This window comes from Pelophylax lessonae (assembly GCF_965119305.1).
Source record: "Pelophylax lessonae genome assembly, chromosome: 4".
NCBI classification, from domain to species: domain Eukaryota; kingdom Metazoa; phylum Chordata; class Amphibia; order Anura; family Ranidae; genus Pelophylax; species Pelophylax lessonae.
This window is the reverse complement of record NC_138771.1, coordinates 96895071-96918454: the sequence shown is the minus strand read 5'-3', so window position 1 is coordinate 96918454 and position 23384 is coordinate 96895071. Positions and strand designations below refer to the sequence as shown.

At 46.9% G+C, this 23384-nt stretch overlaps 1 protein-coding gene across 3 annotated transcripts in view; it reads left to right on the top strand.

The window, feature by feature from the left end:
• The window catches only part of RAB27A (RAB27A, member RAS oncogene family), a 233549-nt gene that overhangs the window by 204389 nt on the left and 5776 nt on the right, over positions 1–23384 (top strand). For all 3 annotated transcript variants that reach the window (XM_082252830.1, XM_082252828.1, XM_082252829.1), the window contains one exon: positions 19486–19609. In XM_082252830.1, coding sequence (XP_082108956.1) covers positions 19486–19609 — 124 coding nt within the window. The remainder of the gene's footprint in view (positions 1–19485; positions 19610–23384) is intronic.

Genomic DNA, 23384 nt, shown 5'->3' with positions numbered 1-23384 from the left:
TGAAAATCACTACCGTGTTTCCCTGAAAATAAGCCCGGGTCTTATAATAATTTCGGCTACAAAAAAGTAATTGGGGCTTATTTTCGGGGGATGTCTTATTTGTCCCGTCTTCTCTCCCTCCCTGTCAGTTCAGGAGTCAGCATCTCTGTAATCCCCAAATTAAACTCTAAAGTCCTTGTAAAATCATTTAATCCGCTCTGAAAATGGACTATATAATGTCCAGTGTGTGTCTTTATGTAACATTGTAGAACATAGCTTATTTACAGCACCGCTGGGCGCTCACATGACCTGCTGGAGCTCTTCTTTCCCAGCTCTAAGCACTGCTGAGGGAGATGCCCGCTGACCTCAACCCTGCTCCAAACACCGCAAAGGTAGGGGCCGTGGACGTCCGCTCAGCTGGGAGGAGGAGGAGAGCTCTAATGGGTGACATGAGTGCCCAGCGGCGCCGTAATCTACAATCATGTGCCATAAAGACACACACTGGACATTATATAATCCTTTCACAGCTTGGATTACATGATTTTACAAGGATTTTAACTAGGGCTTCTTTTCGGGGTAGGGCTTATATTGCAGCCATCCTGGAAAACAGAGATAGGTCTTATTTTCTAGTAGGTCTTGTTTTCGAGGAAACACGGTAATAGGCACCACTACTATAATGATTGCTGCTAGCTTCTGGGTCCCATGCAGAATGTCTGCCTTGCTTCAGTGCACTAATTACCGAGGTTACCTGCTCAGCACAGGCGGCATTCAGAGAACATTTTGCATTTTCTCAAGAAATGCGCAATGTTCCCTGGCTGAACATGATGGATATTGTGACAGCACTACCCCAACTCTCCAATTGTCCACTTGTCCATTCAGAGACCGCTTTGCATTAATTGAGAAACTGCAATTTGTTCCCCAAATGACACGCATGTGGAGAGGGCGACCTTCTGTAATAATTAAATAGCAGGGCAGCTGCTCGGCACAGGATCCGGAAGCAAGTGTAGATGCTTGTAGTAGTTGTGCCTACTAGAGTGATTCCCAGCTTCCAGGGTGTATCCCACAGATAAGGCACATACATACTTACATTAAGTCAAGCTGGGCCCATGTAACGAGTTAAAAATTGCCGTACCTGGAATTCATCTTTAAAATCGAACATCCTCACTAGAGTTACACAAGAATACTTATCAATACCAGAACAAGGTTCTTCACATGGCAGTTAGTATTTTATTTATTACAGGCATTTTTATAGCACTGACAATTTTTGCAGTGCTTTATATATTCTACATTTACACGAGTTCCTGCCCCCAAGGAGCTTACAATGTAAGTTCCCTATCTCATGTGCATACATACGTGCACACACATATTGGGGCCAAATTAGACCATAGCCAATTGACTTATCAGCATGTCTTTGAATTGTGGGAGGAAAATGGATTACTCCTAGGGAACCCACACAAGCTGTAACAATCCTACAGGCTCACCTGAGTCAGAGGACTGCTGGCCGGAGTTAGGAGTGGAGCCCAGTGGCAAAGACCGCAGGCAGGTAGTAGGTGCTGGATACCGGATGGACACCGCGTAGTACTCTGATGAGGACACGGGTTCACCTGAGGTGCGGAAACTAAGTGCTAGCTGGTTTTCACTAGAGCCCCTAATGGTGGGGATAGACTGCGCTGCAAGCTAACACCAGGACGCGGTCCTCAGGATCACCCAGCCAGGCAGAGTGCAGGTTCGGTCCAAAGGCAGAGGAGCAGACAAGGGAATACCCAGAGAGAAGTCAGACGAGCCAAAGGTCAGGGCGGGCAGCAGTAAGCGTGGTCAGACAATCCGGATCGGCAACAGAGGTAGCAGTTCAGTAGATGGGGACAAAGCAGAAGAGTAGTCGGTAGTCAATTCCTGGTCAGCGTTGGATTTGTGGTAGTAGATAAGAGCAGCAGGTGAGGAGTAGCTTGATCAAGGCTCAGGAGCTCAATAATCAGCAAACTTGAGTGCACGGGGCTGGACTTATATAGGGAAGTACCAGGTGTCAGGAATCAAGGGTGATGAGCAAGGCTTGGCAAGACTAAGGTTGAAATAGGCTTTAGGGAGGAATGTTCAGGGAGGAAAGGCCAGAGAGGACGGTAGCCTAGTAAGCAGGGCTACCGCCTGGGATGTGGCTGGTCACGGGTTCGAATCCCGACAGTACTCCCCCCCCCCCCCCCCCTTCCAAGGTGACCTCCGGGCACCGCAGGGGCAGGCTTACCGGGGTGCCGTTGGTGGAACTCTCTTACCAGTCTGGGGGCGTGGACGTTTTCTTCTGGTTCCCAGGAGTTATCCTCGGGAGGGTAGCCCTCCCAACCAATTAGATATTGTAGTCTTCCCCGGTGGATCCTGGAGTCAAGGATGTTTGCTACAGTGTATTCTTCTTCACCCTGTACCCTCACGGGTGGTGGAGGGGGCGAGTTGCGGCCTGTGAAGGTGTTCTCCACGTATGGCTTGAGGAGGGAGCAATGGAAGACAGGGTGCACCCTAATGGAGTCTGAAAGATCGAGCCGGAACGTGACCTCATTAATTTGAGCGGAGGTCCGGAACGGACCCATGTATTTTTGGGCCAACTTTTTGGAGGGGACCTTCAATCTGAGGTTCCTGGTGGACAGCCACACCTTGTCTCCCACATGGAAACCCCGGGTGGGTTTGCGGCGTCTGTCTGCTCCCTGTTTAAAGCGCCTCTGGGCGAGCTGGAGGTTGTTTATGTTCTTTTGTGCCTCCTGTAGGGTTGTTAGGCGTTCTGCCACTGCTGGGAGGGTGGAGGCGACAGGTAGGTGCAGAATGAACACCGGGTGCGAGCCTGTGTTAGCAAAGAAGGGGCTTTGCTTGGTTGAGCTTTGCTCAGCATTGTTGTAGGCAAATTCGGCCGTGGAGAGATGGTCAAGCCAGTCATCCTGCAGGTGGGAGCTGAAACAGCGTAGGTACTGCTCTAGGGTCTGATTAGTTCTCTCCGTCTGCCCGTTTGACTGGGGGTGGAAAGAGGAGGACAGGTTCACCTTAACCCCGAGCGCCAAGCAGAAGTTCTTCCAGAACTTAGAGGCAAATTGTACGCCTCGGTCGGAGACCACATCGTCCGGGATCCCATGCAGCCTGAAGACCTCTCTGAGAATAAGATCGGCCGTCTGTTTGGCGGTGGGTAGGCCTTTGTAGGGGATGAAATGGGCCATCTTGGTGAGGCGGTCGACTACGACCAGGATGGTGTTCATCCCTTTTGAAGGAGGAAGGTCTACCACAAAGTCCATGGAGATCGAGCCCCAGGGGCGGGAGGGAATGGGGAGAGGTTGTAATAGACCCACGGGAGAGGAACGAGGAGTCTTATTGCGGGCACAGACCGTGCACGAGGAGATGTACCTCTTGATGTCCTCCTTGTATGTTGGCCACCAGAAGGAGCGGGAGAGAAGCTCCTGGGTCTTTCTTGTGCCTAGATGGCCGGCCAGCTTGGAGTCATGGTTGAGTCTGAGTACTTCGAGCCGTGCGATTTCTGGTACATGTAACTGTACGTCCTGATGAAACCAATGACCTTTCTTAAACGTAAGGCTGACATTCCTTGTGGGATGGGCAAGGAAGGGGTCATTTTCATATCCTTCTTTGATTGTGCCCAGGAGTTCTTTAGAGTAGGTGACCCCTACGACCCTTCTCTCGGGTAGGATGTTGTTTTGGCCCTTGTTACTCTGCGAGGGCTCGGAAAACATTCTGGAGAGGGCGTCAGCCTTACCATTCTTTGATCCGGGGCGATAGGTGATGAGAAAGTTAAAGCGGGAAAAGAATAGGCTCCATCTGGCCTGTCTGGCTGAGAGTCTCTTAGCGCTGCGGATGAACTCGAGGTTCTTGTGGTCAGTTAGTACGATTATGGGGTTGGTGGCTCCCTCCAGCAGGTTTCTCCACTCAGAGAAGGCATCCTTGATCGCCAGTAGTTCCTTGTTCCCGATGTCATAATTCTTCTCGGAGGGGGACATCTGGCGGGAGAAATATGCGCACGGGTGTAGTAGCATCTTCTCCCCTGTCCGTTGTGACAGAATAGCCCCCACCGCGGAGTCAGATGCATCCACTTCGACTGTAAATGGCAGCTCGGGGTTTGGGTGGATTAGGATTGGAGCGGAAGTGAAGAGGAGTTTCAACTTGGTGAAGGCCTCCTGTGCCTCTGGTGTCCAGGAGAAGGGGACTGATTTCTTGGTGAGTTGGGTAATTGGTGCTATGATCTTGGAGAAGTTCCGGATAAACTTCCGATAGAAGTTAGCGAAGCCAATGAATCTTTGTATCTCCTTCTCGTTTCTCGGAATTGGCCAGTTCATCACGGCTTGGACCTTCCCCGGGTCCATACTTAGGCCCTCTGGGGAGATGATGTATCCGAGGAACTGAGTGGTGGTTCGCTCAAACTCACATTTCTCTAGCTTGATATAGAGAGAGTTCTGTCGGAGTCTCTGCAGTACCCTGCGGACGTGTTCGCGGTGCTGCTCGAGGTCTTCGGAGAAGATCAAGATGTCGTCCAGGTAAACGACTACAAACAGATCGAGCATGTCCCTGAGGACGTCGTTAATGAAGTGCTGGAAGGTGGCGGGAGCATTGCAGAGTCCAAAAGGCATGACTAGGTACTCGAAGTGACCATAACGTGTCCGAAAGGCGGTCTTCCATTCATCCCCAGGGCGGATTCGGACGAGGTTGTAGGCCCCTCGAAGGTCAAGTTTGGTGAAAATCTTCGCCGCCCGGAGTCTCTCGAGGAGTTCTGAAATCAGTGGGAGTGGGTACCGGTTCTTTACGGTTATGTCGTTAAGCTTCCTGTAGTCAATGCAGGGACGCAGGGAGGAGTCTTTTTTCTCTACGAAGAAAAAGGGGGCTCCCGCAGGGGAGGTAGAGGACCGGATAAACCCCTTCCTTAGGTCCTCGTCCAGGTACTCTTTCAAGGCCCTGAGTTCAGGCTCCGAGAGGGGGTAGATACTGCCAAAGGGTATTTCGGCCCCGGGCAACAGTTCTATAGGGCAGTCATAGGGTCGGTGTGGTGGCAGCTTGTCTGCATTTTTCTTGTCGCAGACATCCTGGAACTCGCGGTATTGAGGGGGTAGCAGATCCTTGACGGATAGTTCAGATATGGTGGTGTCTTCGGGTGGAAGCACGGGTTTGTGGGAGCAATTTAGCGAGCAGAACTCGGATGGGAACTGTATGCAGCGGGTTTCCCAGTCCACCGAGGGGTTGTGGGTGGCCAACCATGGGATGCCCAAGATCACCGGAAACTTTGGGGAGGCGATCAGCGAGAAGTGGATCTTCTCGTGGTGATCAGGTTCTATAAGGAGTTGTAGTTCGATGGTCTCATGAGTCGCCGGCCCCGAGGAGAGTGGGGATCCGTCAACGGTTTCCAGGTCAACAGGGGCTGCCTTCATTGTCAGTGGAATGTTCTTTTCACGGGCGAAGGTTAGGTCCATGAAGTTGCCTCCCGCCCCGGAGTCTAACATCGCAGAACAGGGGAGTTGTCGCCCCTCGATGTCGATGAGGATGGGGATGATGAAGTGGGATCCATGAGCCGCCGTATTGTTATCTTCAGGGGCTGCTGGCGGGGTTGGAGTCTGTGATTGCTCCTTTAGCTCCGTGACGGCAATAGTTCTTCGAATCTTATTGGGACATTTGATGGCAAAATGACCCGGCTCTCCACAGTAGAGGCAGAGGTTTTCCGCCAGCCGTCTCTCCTTCTCAGCTGTGGATAGAGACCTCCGTAGTGCATCGACCTGCATAGGTTCAGGTGCTGACTGGGGGGTCGCGCTGGGCGGTAGAGGAGAAGGAGTAAGTGGGTCTGTGGTCCGAGGACCAGAATCTTTCCCTCTTTCTCTCGGAGAGTCTTTGATCTATCCGGATCCATACTTGAATAAAGTCATCCAGATCGTCCGGGGCTTCAACTCTGGCGAGTTCGTCTTTTATTGCTTCAGACAGGCCTCGCCGGAATTGGCTCCTCTGTGCTGCTGGGTTCCAGGTGGTGTCCGTGACCCAACGGCGAAATTCGGCTGTATATTCGGCGACGGAGCGTCTCCCTTGTCGCAGACTATGTAGTCGCCCCTCGGCCGTCGCACAGCGGTTGGGGTCATCGAAGACTAGGCTCATGGCGGTGATGAAGTTGTTTAGGTTGTTCAGGAGCTGATTGTTAGACTCCACGTATGGCGACGCCCATGCTAATGCTTCATCCGTCAAGAGATTGATCATGAATAGCACCTTCTTTTTATCGGTGGTGAAGGGGGCCGGGTTCATCTGAAAATAGATGCGGCATTGGTTCAGAAATCCCCGATACTGGCGTCTGTCACCACCGAATTTTGATGGGAGTGGCATGCGGGTGTCTGCGGCAGCGCCGCGGACTTCTAGGAGTTGCCTCTGTAGTTCAATAATCTCCTTCTGTTGGCTTTTGACTACTTCTTGGAGCTGGGCAAATTTCTCCTGATACGTAGTACCAAATTCTTGAAGTTCAGTGACCTGTCTACACAGAGTGGTCATTGCGGACTCCATAGTTGGGCTGATTATTCTGTAACAATCCTACAGGCTCACCTGAGTCAGAGGACTGCTGGCCGGAGTTAGGAGTGGAGCCCAGTGGCAAAGACCGCAGGCAGGTAGTAGGTGCTGGATACCGGATGGACACCGCGTAGTACTCTGATGAGGACACGGGTTCACCTGAGGTGCGGAAACTAAGTGCTAGCTGGTTTTCACTAGAGCCCCTAATGGTGGGGATAGACTGCGCTGCAAGCTAACACCAGGACGCGGTCCTCAGGATCACCCAGCCAGGCAGAGTGCAGGTTCGGTCCAAAGGCAGAGGAGCAGACAAGGGAATACCCAGAGAGAAGTCAGACGAGCCAAAGGTCTGGGCGGGCAGCAGTAAGCGTGGTCAGACAATCCGGATCGGCAACAGAGGTAGCAGTTCAGTAGATGGGGACAAAGCAGAAGAGTAGTCGGTAGTCAATTCCTGGTCAGCGTTGGATTTGTGGTAGTAGATAAGAGCAGCAGGTGAGGAGTAGCTTGATCAAGGCTCAGGAGCTCAATAATCAGCAAACTTGAGTGCACGGGGCTGGACTTATATAGGGAAGTACCAGGTGTCAGGAATCAAGGGTGATGAGCAAGGCTTGGCAAGACTAAGGTTGAAATAATAGGCTTCAGGGAGGAATGTTCAGGGAGGAAAGTCCAGAGAGGACGGTAGCCTAGTAAGCAGGGCTACCGCCTGGGATGTGGCTGGTCACGGGTTCGAATCCCGACACAAGCACAAGGAAAACCCACTCCATTCAGATAGCTTCATGGTCAGAAATCAAACTGAGGACCCCAGTGCTGGCAAGTCAGAAATGCTGCCCCCGAAGCCACTGTGCTGCAGTTTAAGTTGTTGGTCCTAAAGGCTGAAGGTTTTTTTTTTAGTTTAATACATACTCTGCATTAGGGTAAAAAAAACCTTCAATATACAGCCCCCTCCCCAGCCGCCCCCTTATTACCCAAGTCTGATCTCAATCCAGTGATGTGCACAAGAGCAGTGGGTTTCTCTGCTTTCTCCCTCCTCATTGCCTCTGACACAACCGTGGGAGCCGTTTGCTCCCCTTGCGGTCAATCGCAGCCGGTGAGGAGTGTGCGGAGCCGAGCCATGCTCGGTGTGCCTTTATGGACAAACGCAGCTGGCTCTTGAGCGAACACATGTGCCCCTTAGCAAGCAGCTTTCTTTGGGGACACTCCATAGCTGTGGGGGGGGGGGGGTTGGGGGAAGATACAGGAGCACCAGCGGGGAAGAGGAGGATCCAGGCTGCTTTGTGCAAAACCATTGCACAGAGCAGGTAAGGTATGACATGTTGTTTTTTTTTTTTTTGTAACGTTTTGTGAACATTTATAATCACTTTATAAATGGTAGTAAAATTTTTGAGCTTTTTGAAGAAAATATCAAATTTGGGAGAAATTTTGTGTAGGTAGTGTTCCAGGTTTGCCACCGTTGCCGTTCCAGGTGTTCATTATAATTCTGATTTGGCCTTTTGTAGGAAACAAAATCTGTCCATATGGCTTACTAGTACAGGGGGCTGCTCCTCTTATTTGCCCAACATTTTCCATCCCAGAACAGAAAGATATGTAAGCTACGTAATCTTATATTACACATTGCTGCTTGATCTAGAAAGATGGGTGCAGAGGTACCTGCAAGGTGATAACTGTATATGGCTGCTTGCCTTATGCGGGGTACACGTTTTTTTTGTTTTTTCCATTCAAAAAATGCACAGATCGCTGTACTAACAAAAGCGATGTTAGTGCTGCAATCTCCCCGCTGAGCTATTGTATTCTTACAGGTAGACTGAGACCGGCTTCTGTCGGAGACAGGGAGCTGTACACACTGGCCGAGAAGTTGGCTGGTTCCTGCCTTACCTCTCGTTTTCGAGCAATTTTCAGCCAATGAGTATATAGTTTTGGGTGTATCATGCTCCGATAGTCAAATGAGGAAAATTGGGTGACTTTTATACAGATACTGCCATCCTGGTATAGGAATAGAGTATGGCAATAGCGGCTGAAAATATCAGACAGCATGCAAGAGTGTATGTGTTATCTCATAAATTAGCTTTCTAATTTTATTTTTATAGCATTATTTAATGGTTGTCTTTTAAGCTACTGAAGTTTTGTGAAGCTAGGCTTTAGTGAGATAATGAACAATATACTGCCTACCCTGTCTGCATATCTTATTTGTTAAAGGAAGTTTAAGAAGCCTTGTGGTATTTCTTGCGAATAGCTAGGAACACCCTCCCTTTTATGTAAACACCCGGCCGTCTAGCTAGATTCCCAATTCCCACCCAAGATTGAGAGCTGAAGATTAGTTATGGAAACTACAACACAAAGAAAAAAAAGATCTTTGACCTATTTTTTTTTTTTGCTATTTAATAAACCTGCTGCAGTAGAAATTAATTTAGTTGAAGGAAATTCCCAGCTGAACTTGGCCCTGCTGTATTGCGTGCGTTGGGGGTTACCTGCACTGTATATTACCCGGTCACCCTCTGTCATTCCTAGAATTTGTCTCATTATCTGAAATGTGTGGGCTGTTGCATTATGTATATTATTTATATATTTTCAGGTTATGATCTGTTTTATGACAAAATAAAATACTGAAAATCAGTACGTAGGCGTGTATCACTAGTCTGCCATCACTGTTGTAATTAGGAAGTTCTATTCTCCCTCATTAGGGTAACGCCTAGTAATTACATTTGGAGGCTGCTGATGTGATGGGGGTGGCGATATTTACCCGTTATCTCCCATCAGCCTTAAAAAAAATAATTCCTTAGAAAAGATCAGTGATTAAAATCTACTGGTATACAAGAAATTAAGGTCTAAGTTTAGTTCCAAAAAAAAAAAAAACACAGGACAAGTGACATTACTATTAGTGCCGGTTCACACTGATCCGACTTGTCAGGCGACTTAGTCGCCTGACAAGTAGCTTCCAATGCTGTGCAATGGAACCATTCTAATCAGAGCGACTCAAGTCGCTCCGACTTTGAAAAAGTTTCTGCACTATTTTTTGCAAAGTCGGAGCGACTTGCATTGACTTCCATTATGAAAAGTCGTTGCAAACCGTGCCGAAGTCGCGCTACACGGGCGACTTCATTAGTTGCCCCAAGTCGGGGCGACTTCATTAGTTGCCCAAAGTCGGGGCGACTTCGAGTCGGATCAGTGTGAACCGACACTTAGTCTGATGTGTCCCTTGTGCTGCTGGTCTCCTTCATTAGTTGAAATCTTCCTCCATAGATTTCCCCCCATCTTAATCTTCCTGTGCATTAAGCCTAGTACACACGGGCCGAATATCAGGCGGCATCGGCCTCTTCAATAGAAGCCAGCTGACATTTGGCCAGTGTGTACGGCAGCCTTTTCGAAAAAAAGCCTTCTGTTGAAGGGGCATGACTGAAAAATGTCTGTCGATCAGCATCCAATCTGCACTCCCAGCCAATGGGAGCACTGACTGTTTTTTTTTTTTTGGGGGGGGGGTTTGTCCCCACTGTCAGAACACACATCGCTGTACTAACATCGGATAGCTAGTACAGCACCTCCTCCCGAGCTGTCAGTTTGTTTAAATTAGGAAAAGGTTGTTTTGCTGTCAGACTGCCCACATCCCGGAAACTCGAAAAAATTGTAAGGTTGGTCCTCCTTGGGGTGGGATTTTTCAGGGCAAAAAAAAAAATTGTTTAAAAATGTACAAATTTTATTTCATAGATAACACAATGTACAATCATAAAAACAGATGCGGTATGAAGCTTGATGGTACAACCGTTTCTATATTACTGGTTACCACGGGCAACCCGATGACTAGAGCAGGCAGGAGCAAACTCAACATGCTTCGAGAATTTTTTTGGGTTTAAGCTCTTCATCAGGGGTACCAGACTACATTCTACATTAAGTCTGTCCAGGAGAGAGCAAAATTCAATTACATATTCATTATATTCACATTGTGTAACATGTATCACATTTACCAAATCATCAAAATTGACCAGTGTTTACCAGTTTGATTTTGTTAAGGGTTGAATAAAAAAAAAAAAAAAAAATGTGAAATGGGGTTGCGCAGCCTAAAAACTAATACGTGAAAATCAACATATAATAATAATAATGGAGGTAAAAACATAACTGCAAATATACATTTTTTGTAAGAGTCCACTAGTGGTGACTTCAGTGAGATAATAAATTGGTTGAAACGAAATCCATGCTCCAAACGGGATATAAATCAACCACCTTCTTCTACTCAAACGATATTCGTCTGTATCCTAAATAAACAATAGTGAACTTCCACCTCACCTCCGGTGCTCACAGGCAAGCCTTTGAATAGCGTATTCAATAAACTGGTACGTTGCTCAAACGCTCTCCATCTCCAGTAGGTGAAATCCCCAGGGTTACGATGACACTGGTCCTTTTTAATACACCTGCAGTCCCATTTGAATCTCCGGTGCATCTGCTCAGCAACATGTTAGAATAAAATAAACAATGCCTCCCATAGTGTAAAATGTCAGACAACAACCCTTTTGTGCTAAGAAAGCCTCTTACATATAGTTCAGTAAAATCGAACATAAAATCAGGTGTATACACAGCATTGCATGGTGTCTCACATCACTACCAGTTTCGTGTCCCTACGCGTTGCGTCATGCCACGTGACTTCATCAGGGAACCCTGGGAAACTAGTAGTGTGTACTCGGTTTAAATGGGTAGAGAGACCTATCATGTGACTGCCTGCCCTTTCTGCCCCCTCCTCCATTTATGAAAGCCGTACTGTAGCTTCTATGAATGGAGAACAGGAGAATGAATGAAAAGTCAGGCCTCGTCTGTTCATAGATCACTTTTCATTCATAGAAGTTATGGCATGGCCTTTTATGAATGGGGGGGGAGGGGGGGCGGAAAGGGCAGGCATAGTCGGCACTTCTGAAGAACACAAATGACAGGTCCCTATCTTTATTAACCCCTAGTGTACAGGAAGATTACTGAAGCGGGTATAGAGACGGATGCATAATGTGTGTAATGCAGGAGCCTGCAGCACAAGGGACACATCAGGCTGATAGAAAATGATATCCCTTTTGCTGATATTTCTTTTTTATGACTAAACCTAGGCTTTAAGTACAGGGAGGCTTTAAGTACAGGGAGGCATATGCCACATCCTGGGTATTACTTTTGTTTGATTTTCTGGTTCACTGAGCGCTGATAGCATAATTTTTGCTATGCAGCTCTCCCACACAGCAGCCATTCTGCTCCCGCCTCCTTTCTCCGGTCTATTCACAGAAAGCTTTGGATTTTGGGAATGGATGCACAGAATGCAAAGCGTTCTATGATTTGGCAAGGGGAGAGGAGGGGTAGGGGCAGCTGCAATCGATGTTATGGCTGCTGTGTAGGAGGGGTGATGGAGCGCTGGAAGCAAAGTGATGACTATCCTATTAATGATCATTAAAGCAATAAAAATCCAGAGGATTGCATACACCTTGTTGCAATTAAAGTGATATAATGCACACACTGTTTAATTTAAAATTTTCCTTTGATTCCTGTTTATGGGTGACGGGTACCCTTCCCCACTTCTGGGCGACAGCACCGTGGTGCTGTCCCTCGGACGTTTGGCCCCCCTCCTTCTTCCTCCGTCGCACATGCGCAGCAGTGAACCAGCTGTGAAAGGCTTCACTGCCGGGTTCCCTTACCCTAAGTGGCGGTGGCAGCACCCGAGAGCCGATACGAAAATCGGCTTTAGGTGTCGACATCGTGGGAACCCTGGACAGGTAAGTTTTAATATTTAAAATTCAGCAGCTACAGTATTTGTAGCTGCTGACTTTTAATTTTTTCATGGGGGACGGAACTCCTCTTTAACACTGGAAAATAAAAACAGAGTGACTAAAGCTATGATCAATGCTAAATTGGAGGTGGTTCTATTGGACACGATTGAATACTACACCAAATATTATGGCAACCCTGGGTGCTCCACTTCCCCTCAATTTTGATGACACTCGAACCCGATCTGGCTCCCTTATGTACAAGACCATGGTCGGACACTCGGGACCCCCTCTCCCCTTATTTTTTCCTTCCCCTCCCCCTCCATCTTCCTTCTACTTTTTTTTTTTTTCTATTTCTTTTGCTTCCTCACTTTGCCTTACCAAGATTCTGGTCAAGAGACATTCTAATGAGATTCCGTTAAGATTTTGTTGAGACACTTAAATACAGGGTGTAAGCCACACCTATGTTACCACTAGGAGGCACCACGGCATGTGCTTTGTTCCTGGATGCCTTTACATCTACTAGGGTAGATTACTAGATTACTTACTGAGCCCCAGGCTGGTCACATTTTGTCTTGTTTGCTAATCGCCTTAGTGGGGGGATGTGTTGCACCCCTAATTTTTTTCTGTTTGCATTTTGGCTGTTGACCCTTCCCCATGCATTTATAACTTATTTACACGTCTCGCAATCGTTTACTAACCTGTCTGTTGTCATTTTGACATATTTATATTAATAAACATTTTGAACAAGGAAGTAAATATTACAATTAGTTTTGTATTGCACATGTAATGCCATTCTGAAGCTCTCAGAAGCAGATTTAAAAGATCTATGTGATTAACTGAGACTGAGTTACTCTAGGGTTGCTTCTTCCTTTGCAAGTGTGCCCTCTTGTGGACAAAGGAAGAATTGGACTATCATAAACAAGCCACAGGTCTTAAGATAGTAACATACAAGCAGATATCTCTCCAAATATTTTGGCTGGAGAGACATTTGTCCGACCACAGAGATGCATGTACCTTCCGGTGTCTCATGACCGGTAAAATTATTTAACATGGAGAACGAAGGATCAACCCATCACCATCCTAAGAAACAAGCTGTAAGACCTCTCTGAGACAGTGAGTGCTCCTGGTCAGGGCTGCTGTTAGAAATCAAAGCCCTGTACAGCCTACCTGACAGCTGAATATATCTAGACAATATTTTCACTAAAAATACACTAAATTAGTTTATAGCAGACACAAACATAACATAGAACTTGTGTGAATTAGCCCTTATTTTTTTTTACATTTAAAAAAAATATGTATAATTTTTTTTTATGTAAATTTGTTTAAAATTATTTTATTTTACAACTTTTTTAGAATTATTTATTACAATGTTAATATTTTTTTTTTCAATTAATTTTTTTACAGGACAGGGAAGCCTGCAGCGCTGCGGGGGGGGGGGGTTTAGAAGCAGGCAGAACAGCGAGGGGGGATTGGTGTCGGAGAAGAAATTACAGGAACAATGCCCTGTGTCTGTGTCTCTCCCTGCAGCAGCTGAAAGCTGGCAAGAGGGGGGAGAAACAGCCTTTCAGCTGCTGCAGAGAGCCTCACAGGGCATCCTTCTGTAATTGCTCCTCTGCCCGACTGCACCAATTCCCCCTGCTGTTTGGGCCCCCCCTCTGTGCCCAGGCCCCCTACGGGAGGACTGGTGATTCCCCCCCCCCCCCAATCAGCGGTTTGCTCCTGGTCGTTGAAAGTGCTCAATAGCGCCCCCAGGGCAGTCTTGAATGTCCCAATCTTTACCTGACTCTTGTAGAAAGCTGTTAAATAAAGTACAGGATTGGTTAACTGAAAACATTCACAATAGTAAATAGAAATGTTGCAGTTGAATTTTTGGGCATATTGGCGACTAGACCTCGGAATAGAAAATCCAAAAAAGAAAATAGTAAATCATGCACATATCCAATAATTAACTGCTTTGCACTCTCTTCCTGTTCTTTTTTTTTTTGTCTGCCCTTTAATGCTTGTGACAAATTTAAAACTGGCACTTGATGGGGCACCTAGATTAGGTTTTTTGTGTACCAGCCTTTTGCAACCAGGGTTCCCCCAGGGGCTTCTAGGGGTTCTTGGGCATTGAGCAATTTCTGCCTTCCAGATAGAGAATTGCTGTTAGTGGTTATCTTTTTATCTATCTGTAAGAGGGAATTCTTCCCACTGACCATCGCACTAATGTATGATAGGCTGTAGATGTAGTAATTATTAGCAGGGGTTCCCTTAAACTGGAAAGTTGTTTCGGGGTTCCTCTGTGTTAAAAATGTTGAGAAAGGCTGTTGCATATGATGTGTGTCTGGAAGGTAATATTTTAAAAATTATTTTATTCGAAAATATCCACACTACCAAAATGGTGTCCTTTCTCATCTTCAAATCCTGAGTCACTATTTGAGAATAATTGACCTGGTAATTCCCATTTCCTCTGCGATCATTCTGATTGTGAGTCTTCGGTCACGGGTGAGAACCGACCTCCCTGACCTCCGTGTATCCACATTGTTCTGTTTATAACCAACGGCTCACTATTCTAACATCCAAAGAGCCACTACCCAGGCTCTGAATGCCATCCCACTTGAAGACTTCCAGGGATTCTATGAAGAATGGAAAAATCTCTGGGAGCGCTGTGTACAATCACAGGGTGCATACTTTGATGGAGACAATGTTCAATTGTAACATTTTCCAATAAAATCATTTTTCGAATATTCTCATTACTTTCTGGACACACCTCGTACAATCCATAGGTCTCTTTCACACAGTCCGCCTCCGTAGGTGGATCCGTGCTGCTCAGCGGGGATCGATCCGCCGATCCTCGCTGAGCCGGCGGATGACAGCTCCGTCTCCGCTGGCAGTGCAGAGAGGGAGGTGTCACAGCCCCCGCTTCTCTCTATGGGGGATCGGATGAAAGCGGACCGCCTGTCCGCTCTCATCCGATCCGATCCCTGAACGGTTGGAATAATAGGGTTTCCATCCGTCCAGATTTCACGGACAGGATCGGATACGGATGGCAGCCGGTGTCAGCAGAGGTGTCTCCGCTGACATCCGCTGCCCCATAGAGCTGCATGGAGGATCTGATCAGATCCGCCTAAAAAACTCAGTTTTTTAGGCGGATCGGATTGGATCGCCTGTGTGAAAGAGCCCTTTGGGAGCAAAGGCACAATAATAAAGCGTTTCTAAACCCAAGAACAACATTTTTATGTATTAAAACTACCAGTCCTTAGATATGGTGGCGATATTAGTTTTCTTTTTTAGGGTTTTTCTCTTTTATTTTCACCCAGTGACCCTTCCTGTGCTTGGGTGACCAACATTCAATCAGTGTTCTGTGTCTACGGAGAAGCAGTGTTGTCCCTTTAGGACAAAAAGGGTTTTAGGACTACAGAGCATTTCCCCTTTTCCTCATCTCCTTAACATAAAGGGGAGTTGTAAAGTAGTCCACAGAGGAGCACAGGGAAGGACTATTGACACTACTTGAGAGTTCAGTGCAGCACAAGCAGAGACTGGAATTACAAGCTCATTAGGCCTGGTTTACATTATTGTGGGTGGATGGTAGGTGTGGGAATCGCACCTGTTCCTGAACCTGCAGCCAAAACATGCTGCTCTTTCAAAACCTCCAGGCTGCCAATCATTAATGGCACCTCCACGCATCTTAAAATGCAGCACATTTGCAAGTGTGGGAACTGCTGGGATATTGCATGGTGCGAAAGCAACATGCGATTTCCCTGCTGCTGCATTTTATAAAGGGTGCAGGAACCTTTTTCCTGCATGAAATGCAGGCACAGCAACCCATTCAAATGAATGGGCTGCTGTGCCCACGCAAATATGGCTCATGGAGCTGCACTAATGTAAACTAGGCCTTAGAATTTCTGGCAGAATCTATTTTTTTTTTCTGTAGTATATTTATCAGACCCAAATGGAGAAAATAACGTTTATTACACTTACAATTTAAAGTGGTTTCAAACTCCAATTTTTTTTTTTTTTTTTTTTACATTAATGCATTCTATGCATTAGGATAAAAAAAACCTTTCACTGTCTGTTCCCCCTTTCCCTAACACTTGACTCCTGTATTGATCCAGCTCTGTGCCAGCTGCAGGTCCTCTCTTCCTGTTCTCGCAGACTTTTTTGAAAGTAGGAGGAGCCAGGAGGCGGGGCCGAGCGGCACTGTGTGTCTATAGATGCATGCAGCCCGGCTCAGGAGCACACCTGCACATGTGCTCCCATGGCAAGCGGCTTCCTATGGTGGCATATGCAGAAAAGGAGCTGAGAGTGCCATGTGGGACCCCAGAAGAGGAGGTAAGGGGCCTCTCTGTACAATATTCTTGCACAGAGCAGAAAAACATAACCTGTTGTTTTAATTTGGAAAAATGTAGACTTTACAAACGCTTTAACATTTTGATAAGAAAACGTGAGAAGCAAAAAGGGTGATGCAAGCATTGGGTTGATTTCACAGTCTGAGGGTGATGAGTCCATGACCTGAGCTCTGACCACCATCCTATTATCCAAACAAAACTAATGAGCAGTATTATCTGAAGAATTTACAGAGTGATATGACTGTTGTGCTTCTAGAAAGGCCATACACCCTCTTTGTAAGCAGACTTTATTTGCACATTTGCTGTTAATTTTTCTACATGTAGGGACACTTGCTACTTTACTTTGAAAAGTTTATATGTAGATACTATATGGATAATTTGACTTAGTTGTTTTTTTGTCATGGGCTCATTGGTGGCTGCAGCTATTTGCACAGCCAGCGATTATCTGCCATGATCTTTGATGGATATACACAAATTGCATCCAGCAGAGATCACCACAAGTAATCGCTGGCCAGGCAGAGAGTCCCGAATAGCTTCTGCTGCTGAAAACCTGTCGTCATAATGAACAGGGCCATTGGCCATACATAGTGCTCAGAGCAGCCGCAGGAATCAGAGGATTCCTGCTGCTACAGTTCTCACTGGTGTGAATGTAGCCTTACAGATATACTTAGCTAATCCAGGGTGTTAAAGTGATACTAAACACACTGTTTGATTTACATTGTCTCCTTTTCTGTATATAAAATGATGGCGCTGTAATTATTTTAATAAAAAAAACATCCAAGTACCATTTTACTAATCGATATACAGCTGTCACATGAGTCAGATCTTTCTCAGCCTGCCTGCAGGAAAACATAAGCAGCAGGAGCTTCTAGTCCTCTGCTGCTGGTTACATGTTCAACATGAAAAAAAAAAAGCCTTTGAAATACAGAGTAAAAATTATTTATTGGTTTTAAATTGTCATACAAATATATATTTGAAATTGAATCTTTATTATTTTTTTGGCAATAACAGGTTGTGAGCGGATTTCTGCCAGTCACAGGCTGTGTCATACCCCTCAACCCTGTGTCTAAAGCTGGATACACACTATCCAACTTTTGTGGTTCGATTTCCTTCAGATTTACCTTTTCTATGTAGTGCAAGGGCCTGCCAGATTGCATACAAATTGAAAGTGTTTAGGTTTGACCTCATATTATATGGTTTTGATAAATCTAAAGGAAAAAGTCTTCAGAAAATCTTATAGTGTGTATGGCCCATAAGAATAAGAGGGAGATGAAGCCTCCATCAATCTACATGTAATATCCCACCCCAATTGTGTTTAGCCGGTTAGTGGAAATGGAGGAGGGAGGAAGTGGGCTTTCATTTACCACTGTGTATACGCCCACATGTGTGACTCTTTAGTCACATGGGCTGCTCAGATGGGATAGGGAGGAAATGTTCAGCATAGAAACACACTGAAGCCTGAGCATGTGCAGAGTTGCCACCACAGCTGTAAAATCCCTAACTGCATTTGAGATATGAACAGAAGGGGAGGTGGAGAGCAGCAGGTTCAAACAGGTGTTTTTTGCAGAATACAGAAAATGAATGTAAAAGTGAAGTAGTATGAACAGCAGTAATACACCATTTATTATTAGTTTTTTTTTATGATGGGGGTTTAGTGACACTTTAAAGTCTCAACATTGAGGTCTGAGATGAGGGAAGCATGCTGCAGCACCAAGCTAAAACCCAAATACTGGTTCAAGCTCAACTCCAGAAGCCATTATCAGTGGGCTGTATTCCTTATTTGTTTAAAAGGATTTAAATGAAATTTGTAAGCTCCTAATGCTTATGCAAAAGGAGGAGATACCTTAAAGTAGTTGTGATGTCATTACCTGTGCATAGAAGATGTGGGGGGGGGGGGGCTTCTGCTGCATCCTAGTGATGTGTGCCTGCTAAGAAACTACATCCCCCATGATTTCCACCTCTGTGAAGCACATATGTGTACCAGCATACAACTCTGGATGCAGACTATCCGCAGCTAGGGTTGTACACCCATACACATTTGTGTGCTTATGTAATTACTTGAGTATATACTCTTAGAGCCACGAACAGCCATTGGCTTCTAAAGATGGCTGTACTCAGCACCTGTGGGCTCCCTGCTGTGGAAACATGTCGGAATTTAGCTTCTGTGGTCAGGTGCATGAGCTCTAATATGAGTTTTTTTGGGGTGGGTTTACTCCGGTAAATACTACAGGCAGCAGGTCTTGATAAACTACAGGGGGACAGACACCCGACTAGCCGCCTTGCGTTGGGAGAGTAAGCCGTAGTGATGGAGCAAGCCGTAGTGATGGGACATTTGAACAGAAAGTTTCTACACAAAAGCAGAATGCAGGGCAATTTATAAATGGATTGTTAGCTGATGGAAAAATGAGCAACATTGAGGTAGGCATGTCCGATGCTTCCACTCACAAATTGTTCTGCCTGGAGTTTCGCTTTAAGGGCTCCTTTATACTTGTGGTCCAGGTGTGGTAGCTGTAGGTGATGGACCCCAGTTGTACCTCCCATGCACATTCATCTTATAATAACACCAAGGCTTGATGAAATTGTACCCACACTGCAGCAGAAAGTATATCCCCTGTCATGTTTGGTAGACAGTACTGCCGCCACACATGGGGCCTTCAAGTGAAAAGAGCCGCACCGCAAACCACTAGCCAAACACTAGGCTTACGGTGCGGGTCTCCCATTCATAAGCCCTGTTCAGGAGTCAAAAAGGAGTCCAGGAGGCAGCAGTACAACTCCTGTGCTGCTCTCTGAAAATTAATCTTGCACAGATCGCTTTTTGAAGACTGCTGTAGGTGTAAACAAGCCCTACGAGCCCTGACATAAAAATCTAACTGACAAATCATCTGAATTGTTGGATTCTTCTGTTCCTAAACTGTGGAATATCACATTACTTCTTTTCTTTTTAGGTCAGCTGCAGATCCACGCATATTGTGAGAACCCAGACATTGTGATGTGCGGAAATAAATGTGATCTGGAAGATCAGAGAGCTGTAAAGGAAGAGGAGGCCAAAGAGTTTGCAGAGAAATATGGGTGAGCAGTTCCCTCCTTCTATGGTTACAGCCAGTGCTTTAAAGCGGAGTTCCAGCCTAACCGCACACTCACCTGTCCCACGGTCCAGCGATGCGCCGTCTTCTCCCTCTCTGCTCCGCGGCGCCGGCATCACTGATGTGGGCACCCGGCTGTGACAGTTTGCGGCTTCACAGCCAGGTACACACTGGTGGTTAGGACTATTTAAAGCGGAAGTTCCACTTTTGGGTGGAACTCCGCTTTAAGTGGGCTGGTATGCATTGGTACTCAGTACCGCCACTTCCAAATATGGCTCTTGAGCATAGCACCGCCTCTCCGTGCGCCTTAGCGTACCAGTACGCTCATTTTGGACATCTGCGCCCTCAATTGCCCCCCCCCCCCAAAAATATTTTCCACTCCAGACCAGTCACCACCAGTGAGTCCCCCTGCTCCGGAGTCCCAGCCCAGGCCAGGGGGGGTGCTCTGTGGGGACCCTGATGTGGGGTGGGGATGGCGACAAAATTTATAGGCTATAATAGAGTACCGGCACTTCTTTTGGGCAACTTAAAGCACTGGTTACAGCTGATAGCTCAACTGTACACACTGACTCATCTGACTAGACCTCAGGATACAATAAACACTAAACAGTATATACTTTCTATGAATGATTCTTTAAGCTGATTTTTATTTTAAAGGATTGTAAAGGCACAATGTTTTTTAGCTTCATGCTTTCTATGTATGAAGGTAAAAACCTGTGTGCAGCAGCTCAACCAATACTTAACTGAGCCCTCCTCGATCCAGCGATGTCCACAAGAGCCTTGCCTCTCCAGGGAGATGGAGGGGGTAGGGTTGAGCCACAGATCTGTGTGTGAATGGACACAGCGCCGTGGGTCAGGAGTGTGCCTGTATGGGTGCTCCCACAGCAAGCTGCTTGCTGTGGGGGCACTCAAAAGGAGGGAGGGGCCAAAAGCACTGGCAGAGGACCTGAGAAGAGGAGGATCCGGTCGCTCTGTGCAAAACCATTGCACAGAGCAGGTAAGTATAACATGTTTATTATTTTATTAAAAAACAAGGCTTTAATATCACTTTAAGTGCTTTGTAAGACCTTGATACTAAATGACAGCACTGCATGTGTTGGCACAGGTGGAAAAGAGGATACAATTGGGCTGGTTTACTAAAGGCAAATAGACTGTTAAATTTGCTAGGAAATTTTCTCTGTGCTTAGTGAATGAGGTGAAGCTCTGCTGACCATCATCCAATCATGTACAAGCAAGAATACTGCCCTTTTTTTGTTTTCCTTGTACATGATTTTGGGTTTTCTTTGCAAAGTGAATTTTTACCTCTTTCTTTCCAATGTAGCACCCTCCTATATAGGTGCTAGGAAAAAGCATTATAGGCTCCATCTGCTTATCAGGGGAGCCTGATCTGTTAGTCATGCCTTTTGCATATGTCCAGGTGTGAGTCACTTGGTCTGAGGGAGTGTCCCCACTGTATCCAATATTGGAGCCTGTTGGACAGTGGAGGAAACCTGGCAAGTGGCAAACAGGCTTTCTCTATCGCTCATTGACAGACGTAGTCCTCGGTGATACAGCACCTTCGGGTTATGTTGCCTCCACAGGAGTAGGACTAGACAGGAAATAAAATGCTCTGGCCACACCCTAGGGGCAGTCCCCGAGGGTATATCCTCTCTCTCTCTGCCACAGCAAATCAGTTTTTTTCTGTCTAGTTAGGAGTAAGGACCTAGATACCTTGCTGGGATCTTCGGTCCTGGCAGGATTTTTTTCTTAGAAAAGATTTTTTTAGACCGCTTTTTTTCTCCAGTGTTCCTGTGAGATTTTCAAGCAAGAAAGCTGAACTGGGCGACGGGCGGGATGTTGAGATCCAGTGGTCACCCCAGTTCAGCCTACGAGCGCGTGCAGGCCATAGCTCCGCGCTGGGTCAGCCGCGACATAGTCCCACTTGAGGGGACTGACCCTGCGAGTTAAGCGTCTCGCTGAAACGCCAAGGACCATGAGTCACGGCGTCCGTATTGGTCGACAGCCCTCCAACTTCGGTGGAGAGGGGTACTGTCAGGAGTTGGCGCCCGCCTGGTTCCGGTATGGTGAGTAGTATGTTCCCCTTTTCCCCCTGACGGGTCTTGTGGTGAACACGGGCCCCTCTCTGTAATGGTAAGGATGGGTTCCCCTCTATCCTATAACATAGCACAGATCCCCCTATATTGAGTGTGATTTGTGTGTACAAAAAGCCAGCAGGCTTGGTTTGGGAGCTGACAATCTAATTACAAAGTATGTTTAAATGATTGTAATATGTGGCAGCACTGGAATCTTACTGTGTTACTAGAAGTATCCTACCTGTCAGAAGCCACAGGACAGGTATGCGGCTTGCCAGGTCATTCCTCTAGCTGAAGCAGGTCTCCCGACGGCCATGCGGTTCCGCCAGGGTTCGGTACCGCCGGTCAAGCTGATCTCCATGAGAGAGAGATTTTGCGATGCCTAGTTACTCTGCAGGACGCCGCTATGCTGTATCAGACCGCCGTAGATCGCACAAGGCCGCCATTTTGGCGTAGCCTCGTGTCTGCAGCATGGGGGCGGCCATGTTTGAGGTGACTCAAACACCTCGTGGAGCTAGGGGAGGCGCCGGAAGGCGTGCAGAGGGGCGGAGCCGCCTCCTTTCTTCCCGGGCAGCCAGCCAAAAGACTTCCTGTTTGTGAAGACAGCGCTGTAACCTGTTGCAGTGAACTCTGAGCATCAAGTGGTGAGCCTGGGGGTCTATCTCTCTCTCTCTCTCTCGATCGATAGGGATCCCTAGCAGGTAACACTGAGGGGCTTTTGTGGCGCTGGAGGTCTGAAAAAAAAAAAAAAAAAAAAAGGTTTTTTATTTAAGTTTGGATTGAATTTTCCGGGTAGTTACTGGAATAATCATGGACCCTGCCACACAAGTACCCCCACCTGTTTCCCTCGAGGGGGCCACGGGACCCGCCGGTGCACAGAGTATGGATGCATTTACAGCAGTTTTGGAGTCTATGGTGGCTCGGGTGGAGGCGGCCTGTCAGGGACGGGGGTCAAGAAAGCGACCCCCGCCTACCCCTATATTATCTGACACCTCTGACTCAGATTCAGAGATGGTCACTGCAGCTGCAGGTCCCTCTGCAAGGGCTGTTATCTCAGGTAAAGCTCCCTCAGACAGTGAGGAGGACGTTCATTCTTCCGCCATAATTCAGGAAGAAGCATTGGTGGACGCACTAGTTGTGGCGGTGCGGGAAACCTTAAGACTTGAGGTTTTACCGGCAGAGGCAACTGAAACAGAGATTCCCTTTGGTACTAACAAGTCCATCAAAACGGTGAAGGTTTTTCCTGTACCCAAGTGTTTTGGTAATAAAATTAAAGGAGAATGGGAGCATTCGAAGCGTACCTTTACTATTTCCAAGCGTATTGCTAGACGCTATCCGTTTGAGGAATCCCTCATTAAGAAATGGACAGTACCACCAGTGGTGGATCCACCTATTTCCAGGCTGAATAAAGCCACGGTTATCCCAGTGGAGGACACTTCGTCCTTTAAGGATCCGGTGGATCGAAAGATGGCATCTTCTCCCTGATAGGGTCAGCATTTAGACCAGTAATTCTTATTGGTCTAGTTTCCCAGACACTAACGGAATGGGCGAGATTGGTACGCCAAGACCTAAGGGGAAAAGATATCCCCCAGGGAACATCTGATTTGATGGAACAGATTATACAAGGGCTACAGTTTGTCTGTGACGCAGCCTTGGATGCTACCCCCCTATTAGGGCATGCATCTATGT